Source organism: Leptinotarsa decemlineata, unplaced genomic scaffold (assembly GCF_025532065.1).
Source record: "Leptinotarsa decemlineata unplaced genomic scaffold, Ldec_3_MD MMD2_tig00026340_RagTag_RagTag, whole genome shotgun sequence".
In the NCBI taxonomy this organism is placed as follows: Eukaryota; Metazoa; Arthropoda; class Insecta; order Coleoptera; family Chrysomelidae; genus Leptinotarsa; species Leptinotarsa decemlineata.
The window spans coordinates 8,778,648-8,798,378 of NW_027412694.1; the positions used below are offsets into that span (position 1 = coordinate 8,778,648).

A 19,731-nucleotide genomic window follows, 5' to 3' on the forward strand; every position below is an offset into this window, starting at 1 on the left:
CGTACGCCGCTCAAGAATTTGGTGTAAGGCAGTTTTATAAGGTACCCCACTCTTGAAGAGACGACTGAGTCGTTTCCTGGCTGCACCACCAAACCTTTTTTCAAGGTTCAGTTCTTGGATCAGGAGTTAGGGAGTTGAGGGGCTCTCGCTCCTGAACTAAATTCACAGGGAGGTCAGTTGGAGTCGCAAACTCGACATCCATCTCCTCTGTAGACTGGCTCCTGAACTAAATTTACAGGGAGGTCAGTTGGAGTCGTAAATTCGACATTCATCTCCTCTGTAGATTCGCTCCTGAATTATCTCAAAAGGTACTACAACATAATGTTTATTCTTGTTTGTGGCATACGTGCGGAATTTGCACTGAATAATTTTAAATAGAAATGCTGAAACACCACTGATTTTTCTTGAAATAAAAATAATTTTTCAAATACTCATTCCTTTCTGAAAAAATAGTGTTGTTTTTCGAAAAAAAGTACAGTTTTTGCATTGTCCAAGAGCTTCGTGAATCTGTTTTGAAAAAGAGAGGCCATATGCATATATTGAAGGTGGAGATTTTAAACCACTAATTTAATTTCTTTAGTTCATTCTAGGTAATTTTGTGTTAACAATAGAAAATTGAAAGTGTTATATTTTTATGAGAGAATATTTTTTGGGAAAGAAACATTTTAGCTTTCTACTTCTCCAGTTTTACACACTCATCACCCGAAGACGATTGTGGGTACTAACAATCGAAACGTCGTGAAATAACTTGGCTCAAAATCTTAGTTTTCATTTCTTTTTTGCTTGAACTAATTGTTATCTTCAGCTATTTATTTTAATTTTATTGATTATTTTAGGAATTTTTATATCATTTTATATCACATTAGAACAAATTTTTCGAATACCCAGTAGGAATACACTTTATTGACCTTCAAAATTTTCTTTTTGATGATTTGAAATCGTGCAGATTATGAAAATCTCGGGTATTGTATTTTATTGCTTTGCAAAAGGTATTGCTCAAGTTATCAGTTTGGGAACTTGGTCTCTTGTGTTATTTAACAGTAATAAAATTCACCAAAAATAATAGAATACGTCAAAGTACCAAAATCAAACACATATTAATATGAAATATTTTTTTAAAGAAGCCTCTGGCTACTTACATTTTTCCGCATTCTAGTTTGGCTTGAATACCTCCGAATATAATTCTGAATAGTTAGAATAACTAACTTCAAAAGTCAATGTTTAAAAAAGGCCGGAATGTCAATTATCGTATCTCTAATTGTTTAAAAGTTACACCCGTTTATTATATAACAAATCACGTAGCTGCTGTCTTATATTGAAAAGTATTTAAAACAATGACAAAAAAATATTTTTGTACTTTGTTGTACATTGTTCCAAGAATTACATTCACCTTCAGAAAAATTTGTGAGAATAATCCTAAATTGTTTATAATTTTTTTGTTAACAAACAATTATATTATGGATAAAACAATTATCAACTGTGTTGAGAAACACAAATAATGATTTTAGGAAGGAAATGTTTCCTTGAATAACTTATTTAAAAGTATGGAAAACAATAACAAAACGAATAACAACAATTAAAAAAAAATTAATCAATACACTTTATTTTATTATTTTCACTCTAAAAGGGTTTAACAAAAACCGCGACAAGTTTTTTGCTATACAATAGCTTCCTCAAGCATACAATACAAGCATACAATAGCTTCCTCAAGCATGTTTAAGCTATTGTATAGAGAAACACGTGTCGCGGTTTTTGTAAAACCATTTTATAGTGAAAATCATACAATAAACTGTATTGATTAGTTTTTTAATATGGATTTTCATCAAGTATCTTCTATTCATTTTTTTTTAAATGGCAAAAACATTTTTTCCTAACTACTGAATTTCATTATTTGTTTATAAACAATTTGTTAACAAATGACGTGATTTTTCACGCCAAGTAGAATGACCAACAATTCATCTCTTTCATAAAAATTTCAACATGGTCATTTTTAACTAAGAAATTTTGATGCAATAATCTTTTTGTGAACCTTTGAGTTTTCAATTATAACAACTAACTCGACGTTTCGTGAACATAATTTTATAGAATTTAAAATATAATTGATAATATCATTAACGTAATAAATGAATTCAAATAGTTTTCAACTTTCTCGAACTCGCTGAACGAGATTGATATGAATTAATCTTGGTGGCATTGACTTTGTACCGATCATGTGAGTGAAGGTAATTCCCATTGAAAAATACACCTACTCTGATTACTCATTAACAATTACCTCTATATAAATAGCGGAACAAATCTTTTGTTACAATTTCGTCACGGATTTGTATCTATATTAAAAATAAAGCAATTTCACTATTAGAATAACCGGTATACTTTCAGATTATGATTCCTAATGAGGGGCTTCATGAATTAGATAGAAGATTTTGAATTGTTTCAGTACCTAACCTATGAAATATGATTATTATATAGAAAAACATAAATATCTTCTTGTTTAAATAATATTTTTAATTTACATCCATACATGTCTGGATTTCAACAAATTACGTACTTTGAGGAACCCTTGTCGTAATCTGTGATCGAGTTGAAGCATGAGAGGGGCTTTGCGAGGAGGGTGTGCTAGTCTCTATAAGATACTCTGGAAGGGATAGTAGAGCTCAATAAATAATCTGAAAACAAATACTTAGGGGTACCCAGAAACAAGAGAGAGTAGGTACCTGAGAGCTTCTCCTCGTCAGAAATCACAAATTCAAATCCTGGACAACTTCAGAACTGAAGGCCCTGAAGGAAAATCCAGAATTGACTGGTGGCAAAGAAAGTGGTAAATTTGGGGGATACTGAATGTCCCAAAAACTTATTTCAGTCATAAGTAGTTCAAAAACTGATCAGTGGCTATATCTGATCAAACAAATGAAATATAAAAAATCACTGGAAACAACTTCATGACCTGGAAGGAGAAACAAAATGATGTAATAGCTAACTTGTTTTCACTCACCCCCCTCGTCTCCAGCCACACCAACTTTATATATTCTCAAATGGCAACCCCCTACTTGTGATACCTTATCTGAAAGCTCTTAAGAAATGCTCTTCATTGATACCCTACAAACTTAAATTCAATGTAGTAAGTTTTGGTCTATTGAATAAAACACTATTCATTTAAATTAAAATTTTCTATTATTAATTTAAAAAATGTTTAAGTGATCATCTTCAAGAAGACGATAAAGCTTCCTCTTGCAGATGATCACTTGGTGGTTGAAACATGTGTCGAGGTGTTAAAAATAACGGTTTTGGGGGAGAACTCCAGTAATATTCATTTAGTTCCAGTTAGACAATGGTTAGATAATAATTTTGCTATTCAATAGATTGGAAAAAAAAGTCCTATTGAATGGTCTGCTAGATCCCCGGACCTATCTTTCCTTGATTTCTTCTTCTGGTGCCACCTAAAATATGTTGTTTTTAAGACGCAACCTGACTCAGCAGAGCAGCTAAAAGAAATAATGACTCAAAATCTAACTTGTTATGACCTATTTATTTCAAAGAAATTCATATTGAATATAGAATAAAGAAAATAAAATTTGTCTAATTTCTACTAAAGGTTTGTTCTGGTTCTACGAAATTCAGGTTCTAGGACGTCAGGATCATGCGCAGTTGATATAGAGCGTTCTGGTTTATTGAGGATAATTTCGGACTGATGAATCCTCTGTTGTGGTTTCGATTGCGAAATGATCCTAAACTGACTGGAACCGTCTCGAAACGTTCTTGCTCTCAAGGCTGAACTTTTGAGAACTGTTCCCGTTGCTCATGCGCATTCATGTGGAAATTTGTTTGGGCCATTTGCAAGGATGTTTTTTATTCATTTCATTTAAATAATTGATGATTGAGGTTAGATAACATTTGAACTGACTATAAGGATACGCTACATAACAAAATGGACATGATCAATAGTATTTTTTCGTCTCATCTCTTCATATATACGATAGATGGCACAGTGGTCTAAACAAGTGTCCGAGACTATTTCGGACTGTTTGAGAGTTTTTGCTTGTACGAATCATGTCTTGCGCTGTTTCCAAACAGTTTCGGATGTTAGGAACAGAACAAACCTTTTGTTCACTCAGGTAGCCCGCCTTTCTTGTTGATGCGTTGCTATTGGCCGGAGTGTTATTACCTGTTGATAACGAGACATTGCATTGCACTATTGCCACCTTAGCATCTTTCAGTACGGGATTCCAAATCCGGTTGGCGTTATGGCGATAACGCCTCCTCTTTTCGGTTGTAGTTTTCCGTATGTTTATGGATTTCTATGGCTTTCCGTACAAGCCGACTGTGGTATCCATGACCGGGTGCAAGTATTTTCACATCTTCAAACAGTATCATTTGATCTCCTTCACTAAACGCGTGTTCTGCTACTGCCGATCTTTCCATTTGACATAATCTACATTTTTCTCCGATGTACATTCAGCCTTGTATCCATGGATCGTTTGGTGGTACCAATATAAACTTTTCCGCAGGTGCTTGGTATACGATATACCCCCGCAGCAGATGGTAACTGTGATTTACTTTGTTCATTACATAAATATCAAGTACCTATTGTGATATTAGGTATCAACTCAAATAAGTAATTTTATGTTTAATATTTTTGAAAAACCATTAATAATATTCAAAAGAAGAATCTACACCTACTCAAATAAACACCTCACGTATTCTAAGTATGTTTATGGTGCAATTGATATTTTTTCTTAAATAAGGGGTTGTTATGTTGATTATCAATAAGTGAAAATGTCGAGGACTGCATAACGTTGTGATTCAAAGATAAAAAATTAAAGACTGACTGATTATAATAAAGTTTTCTTTATTTTTCCGTCAAAACATAAGCCTTGTAAGGAAGTTTCGGTTTCGGCCGAAAATGAGACCGTTGCCGACATTCGGTTTCGGTTTCGGTCGTAAAAACCAGTTTCGGTTAGACAGTAGTGGGCATAGATCTACTACTTTTGAAAAATCTATAACTTCCACACGAAAGCAAATATTCTACTCAGAAAAGATTATTTTAGAAACATTGAATTCAAAGACCCAACATCTTCAGGGATTTACCCTCTATGCAAAGAATTCATTAGATGACAAGTATTTGCATTCCGGTTATGATAGGTGATGAAAATCGATAGCAAATGGAATACACTGAAGTAGCAGAAAAGTTAGAAAATAAAAGACAAAAACACCTTTTTATAGGCCTTTTGGAGTATTTTCACCTCCCTCAATCTTAAAATACCTCAAGAAGGACGATAAAAACTTTAATTTTATCAGCATTAAAAATAATTCAATATTCTATACAATCTATGCGTTATACATTTCTATGGTAGGTACGTATGGGTGTATATGATCTCAGAGCACTACTCATGGATGAACATGGATGGCAAACATCGCAAACAATTAGTTATTGCTTTCTCAATGCTTTCTCTGAAAAACAAAGGAAACTACTAACACAAAGCAAGAGATGAAAATTTTATTTTCAGATGCTTTACCCAATACAAAATTGAATCTCACAAGAAACAACAATGTGTATTTAATCAGGACTAAACGAATCTCTAAACTCTGAAAATAACATTGCCAAATTTCACCTTAATCGGATGATGGATATTTACAAAAATAATATAATGTTTTTCTTTAAAAACATTATACATTTCCGAAACTATGTTTTCATTAACTTTTTTTCACAAAATAAGCTTCGGAATACGCCTTTGCATTTTTTTTCACCGCAATTAGAAAACACCCCGTATATTGAGAGCTCCAATATAAAAAAACCAAGTTAATTAAATAATGAAAATCATTTCTCATGCCATTGGAATAGAGTATTTGGAGAAAATTTCAGTAGATATTACCAATTTCAAAAAAAATTCTTGAGAACATGCAGGTTTAATTGATATAATATATATTTGATGACCAAAACTACTTCATACTGTTATTATCCCGCCAGATTCTCATGATTTATATTTTACCAAGATACAATCTCTTCTACAGTAAACTTTGTTGTTCCATACAGATGAGACTCGCTTATTTATTTGTCATACAAGTAGCAGTTTCAAATTCAGACTCGCATTCAAGCTGAGTACTTTTTTTTGCTTGGTTGTGGCAATTATCATGAGCGTACCCAACAAGGAGCAGAGCTACTCCTCTTAGAAGTAACAAAAATAATGAAATTTTCATATGATAAATGCGAAACAAAATTAGGCAAGAAGAAATAATTCTTACAAAAATTATTGAAGTTCTTCCCCCAAAAATACCCTGAAGTTGTGAAATTCCATGCAGAAAAGAGCCATCCGTCTGATTGGGGATGCGAACATCACGAGCAACCTAGATAGCCTGGAACATCGAAAAAAGGTTTGAGATTTGTCTCTCTTCTATAGACACTTTCACGGGAATTGGCACATTACATTTGATTCCACCAAGAGCGGTACATATCAGAAATATGCGACGAACTATGGCTGCTCATCGTTTTGATATTCAACTCAGTACACCTCGAACTTTACTGTTCAAGAACACTTTCATCTGGAGAACTGCGTTTATGTGGAATAAATTTCCTTAAAACTTTTTTCCAAATGAATTTAATCTCCAGTGGTTCAAATCCAATGTAAATCGCTACTTTCGTACAGGCACCGCTCTAAGAGCGCCTTAAGGATTTTCCTGTTGTGCTTGTATTTTCTCCTTAAAAAAATAATAACAAATGGACACTGCAATAATCGTAATGAAATTATTCAATAATGATAACTGTTTCCATAGTTCGTAAATTTTCACATGAAGGTTTTCAATAAGAAAGCGCTCGGCATTGCTTCATCGTAACCTACTTGTTGGTTTCGCTATGATAATGGAACTTCGTCATTTGGAGCCAAATGGAACAAGCATTAGAACAGCAATATATCGTCGCATCCAGTTCACTATGGAAAAGGAAAAGGAGGAAAGATACCATTTTTGGATTTATCGATCAAGAAGTTTTTCAAGAGAAAAGCGTACCAGCCCCCAGTGGCATCTGAGCATCCCATCAATATCAACGGAACATAAGAAGGTATACCGCTTATTAGAGCGTGGTATCCAGAACTCAAAAAAGCGGCCAGAAATGAACTGGAACACATTTCAGATCGACATTGCATTAGCAGCAACATGGACCAATCAGAAAATTGTAGCAAAAGTATGAACCAATCTTAAGTGAACATTTACATGGACACCACCACCACCTGAATCCGCACCATTTTCCTCACCACCCTTCTCACCATCACCCCCACATTCTTCTAAAATTATAAACGTGAGTTAACACAAAGCTCACCAGGCAATTTTTACTGAGACATCTAGATAATACCTTCTTCCTCGCAGTCAACGCATATACCACTGATGATGTATACCGCGTAACCAAGAACAAGTCAGGATTTCCTGTTCCTGTGGTTCAGTTCATATCGGAACCACCAAACACAACATCAACAGCAGTATACAAGAGAAATCTGCAATTGCAGAACACGTCCTAACAGAAACAGACCACGTAATAAAAGACGAATAAATTGCTGTTCGGTCTAATTCAACTATGCACGACTTCATAGGACGTCCATTGAGATCTCTGAGCATCCCAACAATTTCAACAGAACATAAGAAGGTATACGGCTAAACAGAGCGTGGTACCCAGTACTCAAAAAAGCGGCCAAAAAGAAACATTCACATGGACAACACCACCACCTGCATCCACACTATGTCTCTCGCCACCACTTTCATAATCACCCTCACATTCCTCTAAAATTATAAACGCGAGTTAACGCAAAGCTCACCTGTCAACTTTTGCTGAGACGTCGAGATATTACCTTCGTCCTCACAGTCAACGCGATACCCCTGATGATGTTTACCGCAATAGCAAATGAAACGTTTGAAACAACAAGTTTCATTCGATCACGGCCTACCAACACGGATTTTGTTTTCTCCAGTCGTTACTCCGGCCGGAAAAGTCTATGTTTTTATATTATAAAAGGAATAATAACTTTTTTGTTCTTACGTTTAACAACTGAGTTATTACCCCGAATTATGTTTTAGAAATCGAAAAATTAATTTTTATACAATTTCATCCACTGTCACCTACTGACACATAAATTCAGGTTCCTTTGGTGAAATAGCTTCAATGACTGCTCATAATCATCAATTCGTTGTTGTTTTTGGTCGACAGTGATCTCGCGCGGCACCCATTTTGAACAGAGCTTTCGCATACCCAAATATTCATGCAAGATATGTCCAGCCCGTGTTAAACTGTCATATTTTTTCTTAAATCTGATTCATCATCATTAATATATCACTTTTGCGCTTCCAATTTTCATCGAGTCGTATTCCTAACCCTTCATGGTTGATTTTAAAACCGAAACGCAACATTGCTCCATAAATAACTATTTATTTTACAACCGGCAACATCTGCTTGTGCTAGCAACGTATAACTTCGATACCATCTCCATCTCTCTTTGCGTCGATTACGTCACACGTGTCTCTCACACACACATACACACCTTTATATTAAACATCGATTCTTTCCCAAATCTGAGTATAATTTTTTATATTCTATAAGGAAATGACGTTATAATTTCCCTAACATTCTACGGAAATCAAAAAATGCTGTTAAGTATAGAGAATGAGCCAATTTCGGTCCCGACAAAACAACCGCTATAATATCAACAATTCGCATTTATAACCAATATCTTACGTTGGTGTCGAGGCTAAGGATAACGTCTACCACGATGACGTCCTGGGTACGATTCCCATTCCGAGAAACTTGTTTCAATCAGGAATACGTGACTGGTAGGTGACAAGGGGTCGCGAGAGATGATGCGGAGTCTCAAGAGGCCTAAGCAGTGAGGCGGAGTCCCAAGGGGGCTCACGCTCTTAAATCTCTTCGATACTTATTCCATTCTGCAGCGATGCCGTCACACGTTTCACCCACTCCTGTTTGACCTAAAAATTGCAAAAAGTTTAGCCCCATAAAAAAATACATGGGATTTTGCGCTCCGACCGGTGTTGTTCATCTACTGGATTTGAATTTCCCGCTGGACGCGTGGTAGCTTCTGATTGGTCAACTGTATGACGGTAAAAGTGGAGGAGTGGAGGTGATCTGAAGTGAGCGTTGAAGGCTAAGGCTCGGTTCACACATAATGGATGTCTGGCAGAGACGAGGCGCTGACTTTTGTCCCTTCCGTGTGAACTGGACCTGAGGTCCAAAAAGGTCCAGAATGAAGCGCCATAAGAAAATACACGGGATTTTGAGCTGGAATTCTTGTTGCTATATTACTTACCATTTTATTTCGACTTCATTCTCCATATAGAAACTGACTGGTTTAACTTCTTTCTTGTCTTCGATTTATCTAGCAGAAATAAGCCAGTAAAGACCAGTTGATTATCTGTGAACAAGTAACGTTTAGAATTATGAATGGACTGACCCGTTACTTGATGAAAAATAATAACACTATCCATGATAATAAATGAACAATTTTCACATCATGGAGTGTTTCAAAAATAACCTGAGTTCCAGAAAATCAAGACAATGTTTGTGAAAATTCTTTAATTATTATCATGGAAAGCTACGTTTGATTGATAGGTATCATCACATACCCTCTCCGCGCCTTCACACAATCAACATAATATTTAAATATAACAATAAATCTGGATGACGTAATGAGGTTTTGAAATGTTTGTTTCTTCCTATCGTTCGGGACGTTTTGTAATAAACGCCTTCATTTTCTACTAATTATCAACATCTGATTTCAAAACTATTCACTTTTTGTAATGAAAATTGATGATAGGTTCTTGATAAACGTTTCAACAACACTTATCAGATTTCCACAAAAAAGTTTTCAAGATCTTAACACCTGCTTCATTCACTAAATGATAGCTTCTTCCGGACAATCTTACTCAACTGTCATTCAGTTTTTCAGACAGTAAAAGAACTTACATACGTTCAATAATCGTCACGAAGTTATCCTAATGAAAATTGAAAATTTCGCTGAAAGGAGCAGAGAGATCACTTATTCTCCAACTCTTACTCTTTTGATTTCTCTGTCTGCAATTTATTTAAAACATATCATCGATTACAGCTATTGATATGAATTTGGCATGCTTATGAGGAGATTTATACTCAATTTCCGTCAGATTCACTTATCTAAAGAGTTTTGAAATGTCAAGTTTGAGTTTTGTCTCATTCTCATTCTATTTGTTTAGCATATTATCATGTGTGTGAATAAATATAATGCATAAATAAACTTCCCTGTGCCAGTAAAGGAATGCAAATCATCTACATAATGTCTTCTTTGAATTGTTCAGCCGTTTATAACGGGGAGAGCGGTATTCATGACGAGCTACAATAAAAACGTATAATATTCGTAAATAAGTAATATAAAGGTCAGCGTGACATACCTGTTTTTAAAGAATATTTAAAATTATTCCATCTACGTAAAATGGTTTCATGTAGTCGGTTAATCAACTACGCGTTAGGAAATTTCCAGGTTCCGAAGGAGCGCTTCTAGAATTCACGCATCATCAAGGATTCAAATTGATAGTATCAATTTGTTATATGTGAATGTCAGGTGTTCATGCTCAGTTACAAGAAGATACTTGATTCATTTTAATTCCTGAATTCATAATGACACGCAATACAGGTTTTGAATCGTATGGGGTTCTCGTATTTTACGCAAACAAAACTTCGCATCAATCATATTCAAGGTAATACCTACTACTTTATTCGAAGACACAAGAATATGACAATCCTCCATCCTCCGAAGATATTTGAAGAGAAGGAAAAAACAATAATGAATGTTACAACTGAAGTACAATATGGTTTTAGACGGAAATCGGAATTATAAATAATCATAAACATAGATTGATTTCAGTAGATATTAGTTAGAATTGTATTACTAAACAAATTCTTTCTCATCTATCTCTCATAATCTGAATCGAACAAAAACTGTGATCTTAAAACCACCATACCTAACTACGTCATTATAGCAAAGCTACTATTTTGAACATTATTGAAGTAATAAGTATTTAAGAGTGATTCATACCTGCTAGCTCAAATCGGAACTACTTTAGGGAACGTACAAATATTTTTAATTTATTGATTCTCAACCTAACTGATATGAATTTCTCAATCCAACAGCAAGAATAAATATAAATTTCTTTCTTATTAGTCAGTGGGCTATGCTTGAAGACTGGCAGTCAACAAATCTAAAGCAAATGAACGTTCAAGCCAGTCTCCATATACCTACATAGTAGGTTTAATGGACTGACGCCTATCAGAAAATAACTACTCCCCTGGCTAATACCACGAAGGGCGTTGGATTATATCCGACAGGCGTCAGTGCAGGAATCTTCACAGAAAATTTCCTGCATATGCAATTGGCAATACAACTGAAAGAGTCGACCCTCAATTTTGGAACGGGCACACCTGCAGACCGGTTTCGTGCTCATTAGCCACTCGTCAGTGCAAGATAGTGACCATCACACCACAAAATGTCACTCTATCTAGTGCATATCCGTAATTTGTCGGATATAATCAAACGGCCGTCGTGGTATTAGCCAGGGGAGTAGTTGTTTTCTGATAGGCGTCAGTCCATTAAACCTACTGTGTAGGTATATGGAGACTGGCCTGAACGTTTAAAGTTCATTTGCTTTAGATAAATTTCTTTATGTTGATGACAATCACAATGTTGAGCTTTCTAGTAGTGTATTCATTCCTATATCAAAATGAAAGTATATCCTGAGTTTCTCGAAATTCAAATAAGAATATTTTATTTTATGAATAAATGTATCATTTGTTTCGTGGCCAATGCTGCAGTATACAGTGAGGTCGTAAATAGTCCCCCTATACTCTTAACTTTTGAAAAGAAAAATTTGTATGAAAACGAATAATTTTCAGTTCTTTTTCATCAAAAAAGACAATGGTTTATCCAAACATATTGAAATTGTTCTGAATTCGTATAAATTTCTTGAGGTTCATTGGCGGTAGATTCGGATACATTTCATTGAACTTTCTACATGTTCTGCTGATAATTTTGTCACACTGTCCAAAAATAATAAACAAATTCATAAGAATTTCGTTTGAATAGTTTTGTTCCATCGTTTTGAAGGTATTTGCAACTTCTGAAGTGACGAAAATGTCGATATTATTAGGAGAATGTCACAACGCTACTGTCAAATAGTAATCATGGCCTGCTTACCAAATACCGAATGGAAATACCATTCTGAAGGGACATTTTCACAAATAAATGTTCATAAGTCCGAAACTTGACTAGTTAGGTATAGGTATGATATACATAGAAAGAAAGCAAATTTCAGCAGCTTTCCGAATTTTCAATAATATACAGGATGTTCCATTTAAAATAATCAAATTTCAGCAACTTTTTCAAGCAAACGAAAAAACTGTATTTTTTACCACCCTGTATTGAAGTAACGGAGATTAGACTGACGTGTAGGAAGTGTCCAAGTATCACCTAACTCCAAACCAAATTTCGATATCATAGTACTTCTTAACTAAAAGATATCGGCATTTTTAGAAGTCATGATTTTCGAAGAAAAAAATTGAAATTAATTTTCATTTCGAAAACGGTAACAGATAGGTATAGGGAAATATCAAGAAAAGTTGTCGGGCAGTTATTGGAGATTCCAAAAATAATATTATATACAGAGTGTTCCGTTTGAAAAATCAAAGTTGCTACTGCTTTCTAATAGAAGCGGCAACACCGCATTGTCGAAAATATTTTAGTTGGCTAGAGAATGTCCGAATATGCCCTCCATTAAATTTTCAAAGTGATCCGTTGTCTGGTTCACCAGAAACGTCTAATGTGCCATCCACCGTGAATCAGCCTGTATTTTTATATTTTTGAATGCGACCGACCATAAGTATAGGTTTTAGTTTTTCTTATTTTCTATGGCAAATACTCGTACATCTATATGCACCAGGTGACTACCAAGGATAACATTACCCTAACTTTCGGAAACTATGAAAGGCATTATTTTTGACTAGCTAAAAAAACATATCATTACCATCAGGTGCTAAAGCCATCACCACACCAATGTCCTCGACTACAACAACTACATCATATACGTTATCATTCACAGGTGATTCTGCAATTGAATGTTCCATATCACTTCATTCTTGACTCCAGTGAGTATATTTGACACACTTTTTTGCAGAGAAGGAACACTAATGGTAAGGAACACCAATTTTGTTAGAAACCGCAACACCACATTGCAAAATCAGGGAATTAGGATATTGATAAACTTTTACTTGGGGTATCAGTTGGCCCCCGATCCCTATTTGAACTTTTTGTGATCGAAATTTTGAGAAACAAAGTGGTGCAGTTTCTTTAGATTCGATTTTACATAACTTTTTTGTGAAATCAATGTGGCTATTAATAGGTATTTAACCAGAAATATTCAATAAAACGGAATACTCAAAAGGACAGTTGCACATAATCTATTAAAATAATCGTTAGCGTTAGCAATGCAGTTGGAGGTTTTGAATACTAACAATCCACTTTGCAACTAGGCTACGATTATTCTGATGCGATGCGTATTTTGTACAATAATGCAAGTTGCAAGAAAACACTGATAAGTGCCGAAGATACTACAAGAATTACTAAATAAGTGCGTTACATCAAGAATACATTATTTGCTATGCTTGCTATTCACTATCGAAAAATAATAAAGTGATAAAAATTTGAAGTTGGAGATATATTTCAAAATCCAGTATACCTTTGCAATACTGCAAAAAAATTATAAATAAAATGAATAAATAAAAATAAAGTTGGTTATCGGCTAGATGAGGACAATTCCTTGAAGAACTTTTTTACAGTATTTTGTTTCTTTTCTTGGATTCAAAGCTTTGTAATTCCTGTTGATATTTTTTATATTTCCATCTAGAATTATCATTCCTTACAAAATATTTGCAATCAACGCTAGTTAACTGTAAATTACAGTTTCGTGAGAAAAACCGTTGATACGGGTAAAAAAAACTTCTTTGAGGAGGAATGATTACCATGAAAGCTTTCACACCGCAAGCCCATGCTGAATTTCTAGAGGGTCAAAAAAATTGGTTGGAGCTTTCGCGCCTAGATTTTCAGTGTTATGATCTTCATTCTGGTTTGAAAGCCGTCGTAGTTTGGAACTGTATCCTAATGTTTCGCCAGCACGAGTAGCTGGCTTCTTCAGAGGTTTATTCATCTTTATGATTCATCGATGACTGCTGATTTCTAGTTCGTATGTTGTATTTATGTTGACTCAAGTAGTCCGCTTTTCTTGTTGATGCGTTGCTATTAATGCTCTCGACAAGAAAAAATGTGTCATGGGCCTTTTTATAGATTTCTCACGTGCTTTTGATTGTGTGGGCCACGAACTGGTACTATCTAACTTCCTTATTTCTACGGCAATGTTCAGGATTGGCCGATGTTTATTTCTTTATATCAACGATCCACTGAAACATGTACTTACTCTCTGATGAAGACAATTTGCTACGTTCTCAAAAAGCCTTGAGAAATGAAGCTTTAGATGCAGTGAAGCCATTATTTGTCTCTCCAGATAATCTCAATGACATACTTAAAACGTTAGAGGCTAGATCAGGTATAAGAGGGGTACCACATAATTTGGTGAACCCAGGGTTCAAATTTAGGCCCCTTTTTTATATTTGCTAATGATCTAATTACGTTCATCGGTAAAACAAACTCGGTATTCATTACAAGTTATGCTGACGATACAAAATTTTGATTGTTGAAGACAATATATAGGCACTCCATAAAACTGCTGAGGATATAATATATGATAAAATCATATTGTGAGCTGAAAAGAACAATTTGAAACTCAACAAATCAAAAACTAACACCATATTGTTCAGCAGACGTGGTCAAAGGGATTCGAATGTGATACTATATGAAAATAGTGAAAAATCAATTAGTCCTGTAGAAACTGCAAATGTGCTAGGAATTGTACTAGATAAAAAATTAACATAGAATCAACATATTGATACCTTATGTAATAAACTGAAGAAAAACTGCTATTCTATTAGATTCATGTCGAATCACTGCAGCTCTAGTATACTCTTAACATTGTACCATGCTAACTCCCATTCACACCTTCAATATGGCATTCTCAACTAGGGTATGAGTACTTCTGTTAAATCTTAGAATAATAGCTAAGCTAGGGTACCGTGATTCATGTAGAGATGCTTTTAAACGGCTAAAAATTCTTACAGTTGCCAGCACCTAGATACTAGAAGCTAGTGCATACGTTTTCAAAAATAAATCAAATTTTCAGTCCTCTCTTCCAAAACATAATCACAATACTCGTTCGAAAGATCTAATCGTATCAAACGCTCATAGAACTTCTTTGTATGAAAAAAGTGTAGAGTACAGTGGGTGTAAAATATACAATATGCTTCCAATAGCTCTTAAGAATTCCCAAAATATTCAAAAGTCAGCTGAAAAAAATTCTACTTCAAAGGACTTGTTATACCATTCATGAATTCACCAATCAACCAACCTGAGATCTTGAGCTCAAGCACATTTGGTTAAAATGTTTATTTTCAATGCTTGAGAAATACCTGAGAAATTGTGTGTTAATTATATTTTATTGGCTTTTTTATAGTCTATAACTAGTTACATTTATATTTTTATATTTATATGTTACTTTTATTACTTATGGATGTTTATCACTGTTTGTGTTATTGTGTGGTTTATATTATTTTGACTGACTTATAATATGGTTACATATTATTTGGACAGACTTTTATAATATGGTTACATGTATTTATTTACATTTATATGTTTTTACATCTACTTTTACTTTTATAATTGATATTTTCTTTGTTTATTGTGCAATAATTTCTGTCAACTGTACTTTCCAACCAAAGAAATAAATATTATTATTAATATTATTATTGGCCGAAGTGTTATTACCTGTTGGTAATGCAACACCTCAGCATCTTTTGGTATGGGATTCCAAATACCTCCTCTTTTCTGTTTTAGTTTTCCGTATGTGTATGGATTTCTATGGCTTCCCGTACAAGCCGACTGTGGTATCGATGATCGGGTGCAAGTAGTTTCACATTTTCAAACAGTAACATGTGATCTCCTTCACTGAGCGCATGTTCCGCTACTGCCGATTTTTTATTTTACCTAATCTACAGTTTCTCCGATGTTCATTCTGCCTTGTACCCATGGATTTTTTGGTGGTACCGATATAAACTTTTCCGCAGGTGCTTGGTATACGATATACTATAAGTTATGGGGATATTATCGTATACCGTGCACCTGCGGAAAAGTTTATATCAGTAACATCAAAAGATTCATAGGTATAAGGCTGAATGAACATCGTAGAAACTGTAAATTAGGTCAAATAGGAAAATCGGCAGTAGCGGAACAAGCGCTTAGTGAAGGACATCATCCGATACTGTTTAAAGATGGATACCACAGTCGACTTGTACGGAAAGCCATATTAATCCATAAACATACGGAAAAGTACAACAGCAAAGAGGAGGCGGTAACGCTTAACCGGATTTGGAATCCCATACTAAAAGATGCAAAGGTGGCAACAGTGCAATGCAATGTCACATCATCAACAGGTAATAACACTTCGACCAATAGCAACGCGTAATTGTATGATTTTCATAGGCCTGAAGTAAAAAATAACTAACTTTCAGCCTCATGCCGAAAGTTGTAGGAGGCAAAGTGGAAACAATAACTTTGTATGGCTTCAGCAAGATAAGGTGCTTATTACGATGCTTATTACGACTGGAATATTTTCTGGCCGAATACAGTACAAAAAAATGGAATATTTTCGGAACAAAATTCCTGTACCTACGGCTTTCGTGAAATTAGTTTATCATATAAAAAATAATGATTTACCTGGTTATGACGTACATGAAATGGTTTACCCAAGAATTTATTTGGCATGACAAAATAAGTCACCTTTTTTCATATTAAAAACTAATTTCACAATAGCCCTACGGAAATGTATCACCTTTGGATATAGTCACTATTACGTGAATGAAATTTTTTACCATTTTCCTGTTCCATTTTTTGTAAGGCATTCGGTTAGGAAAGGCACCAATTGTAATCAATACCTGAATTTATTAAAGCTGTACCCTTCCCACTTGAGTTATTATTGTCACTTTTCCAAGATTTTCACGTGCACCACTTACAACCAACGGTATCAGACTTAAACTCAGCTCTACTTCATTTTCGAGAGATATCAAAATTTTGCATGATTCTGCTCTATTTCGACAAGTTTGTTTTTGAAGTTAATATTTATTGTTTCAGAGCATTGCTGACGTTGTTTCTGAATCTTCCTACTTTACAAAAATGGGTCTCAACATTGTTGTTCGGCAAACAGAATCAGAGCCTCTTGTCCAAATGACAGCAAAGGAGTTTATGTTTGGTTACAGCAGCACACTGATGACCTTGGGCAATAGCTTCATGCCATCTTGGATTTATTTTGAGAAACTGGGATTGATTGACAGAGTAAGTTCACTCCATTGATTTTCGGTGAAACCGGCAACTTTAAAAAATATTACCCATAAAGATGTCAGGGTTGAACACTTACAAAATGAAGAAATTCAACAAGACAGTAAGTTGCTACCAAATTGTTACGTTGGAAGAAAAAAAACTTATAATAAATTACTTTCTTGCTATATATAATTCCTTATTTGGTGTTCATTCATTCATTCATTGCATTTTCCATCATTCTGAATTTTCTACCTTTCGAAGAGCAATTCTTCATAGATCGACATAATTTAACTCGTACCTCCTGAAAAACATTATTTTTTGAGGTAGAGTTTGCCCTTTATACCACTTGAGAGTAGATTCTCTGTTGATCTACGTTTATTTATATTTCAGACTTTAGAAGGTTACAGACCAAAAAGCAATAAAAACAACTCATATCCCTCTAACAAAAAATAGTTTGTGACTGTTAAACTGGTTTTTGTTAGTCTTTTGAAAAGTATTAACTCCATTTGAAGGTTACAAATATTGCAAAAAGAACCATAAGTCAACACATTGCTGCGAATCCCTTATTGGTTTCAAAGGAATGCGTCTCCCTATCGTATTCCGAGAGGGTTTACCCACTTGGTCAACAAATTGGATCTCCTTAAACAAACTAGACTAGTTTCAACGAGAACATTCCTACCGACAGCAGCAAGTCAAACAAAGTACAACTTTGAAATAACCGAATTCAAATGAAAGTCATCGTGGATTAAGAGGAGAAGGCCAATGAATTCAATCTAGCACTGCAAGTCCAAGAACTAGATAAATATTGCATGGCATTCCAGAAACAAGTCAAAATAAATACCGAAACATTGTGGAAGCTCTATAATTGATATATGGATGAAAATACATGCAACAAGTGACAATATCAATAACCGCAGAAGAATTTGCAGAAGTATAGGGCAGATATGGAAAAACAAATTGGAGGATCAAATCAAAGTAAAGGCCTTCGAGGGATGTTCAGAAAGACAGAGAAGCACCAGATCATGAGGCTGGAACCACATCTAAAGATAACGCTGCATTAGTGGCAACGTCAGATTTGAGGCTGCGGAAAATGCTTCTGAAAAAATGAATGAGGTTTGAGAGGTGATAAGCACTCATAAACCTAGTCCAAATTGACGAATCGTATGAAAAAACAAAATGACTCAAGTTTCACATTAAACGGAGAATGGATTCACCAACAGGATGCTCCTAAAACAAAGCACAGGTGTTTATGAAGAAGAAACGACTGCGCTTGGGTGATGAAGTACAAGCCGCTAATACTGAAAATAAGGAATAGATCACAGCAGAGAAGGAATAGATCGACAACAAAAACAAAATTTCTGCTCGTATCAGTATCAAATCTCCTTAAAGCCTAAAGTTTGACAACTTCCTAAATAGCTCCAAATATTCAAGAAATCTATATTTGTTGAGGCAAACTTATAATTGCGACCTCATGCACTGAATTTGAAACACTCAATACGTTTCCCATTCTAACAGGCGAGACTTGAAACTGAAACTTTTGAAATTTTCCCCATTGGAACCGACTTTCTGAAAAACTAAACAGTAAATCCTTCTATAGAGGTTACTTCGAGATTCTTACCAATGCAGTGTAAATCATCTGGATGTACTGTTCTTTAACCTAGTTCAGTCAACTTACTCATAGAATACTAGGAGGGGCGCGTAGCAAAACCAAGTTGAAGAAATTGAAAGTAAATAAAAAGTATTTTTAAAAATAAAATATTACAAAGATTGTAGGTGATCCAATGACTTGTTTGCAAAAAGTAAAAAAGTAGAAGTCAACCAAGTACTTTCTTACAGTATTCTCATAGACAAATTCAGAAATAAATTCCACCCCCTAGTTATATATACAAAAGAAAAAATATCACAAAAATACAAATGTATAATGAATCAATAGATCAAAGAAATTACGGATATTCACCTACCCATATTTATGATGGAATTGACAATAACAATTAAATAAGATTTTTTTATCAGTCAGTGTGCTAAGCTTGAAGACGGGCAGTAAACAAATCTAAAAAAATTAACTTTAAATGTTCAGGCCCGTCTCGGATTTACCTACACAGTATGTTGATTGCACTAACGCCTATCAGAAAACAACTACACCACTGGCTAATACCACGAACAGCGTTGCATTATATCCGACAGGCGTCAGTGCAGGAATCTTCACAGAAAATTTCCTGCATATGCAATTGGCAAT

At 34.7% G+C, this 19,731-nt stretch overlaps 1 protein-coding gene and 1 long non-coding RNA gene across 5 annotated transcripts in view; one reads left to right on the plus strand and one right to left on the minus strand.

Moving 5' to 3' along the window:
• LOC111502320 (scavenger receptor class B member 1) overlaps window positions 1-19,731 on the plus strand; it is a 277,624-nt gene that overhangs the window by 248,521 nt on the left and 9,372 nt on the right. For all 3 annotated transcript variants that reach the window (XM_074183718.1, XM_023156386.2, XM_023156385.2), the window contains one exon: window positions 17,310-17,510. In XM_074183718.1, coding sequence (XP_074039819.1) covers window positions 17,310-17,510 — 201 coding nt within the window. The remainder of the gene's footprint in view (window positions 1-17,309; window positions 17,511-19,731) is intronic.
• LOC141485962 (uncharacterized) lies at window positions 3,255-10,831 on the minus strand. Of its 2 annotated transcripts, XR_012467564.1 has the most exons (4): window positions 10,417-10,831; window positions 9,300-10,358; window positions 8,714-8,961; window positions 3,255-3,437 (listed from the first exon to the last, which is right to left on the minus strand). It is a non-coding gene; the product is annotated as an uncharacterized lncRNA (long non-coding RNA). The 2 variants fall into 2 exon arrangements; XR_012467563.1 differs by having other exon boundaries at window positions 8,714-10,358.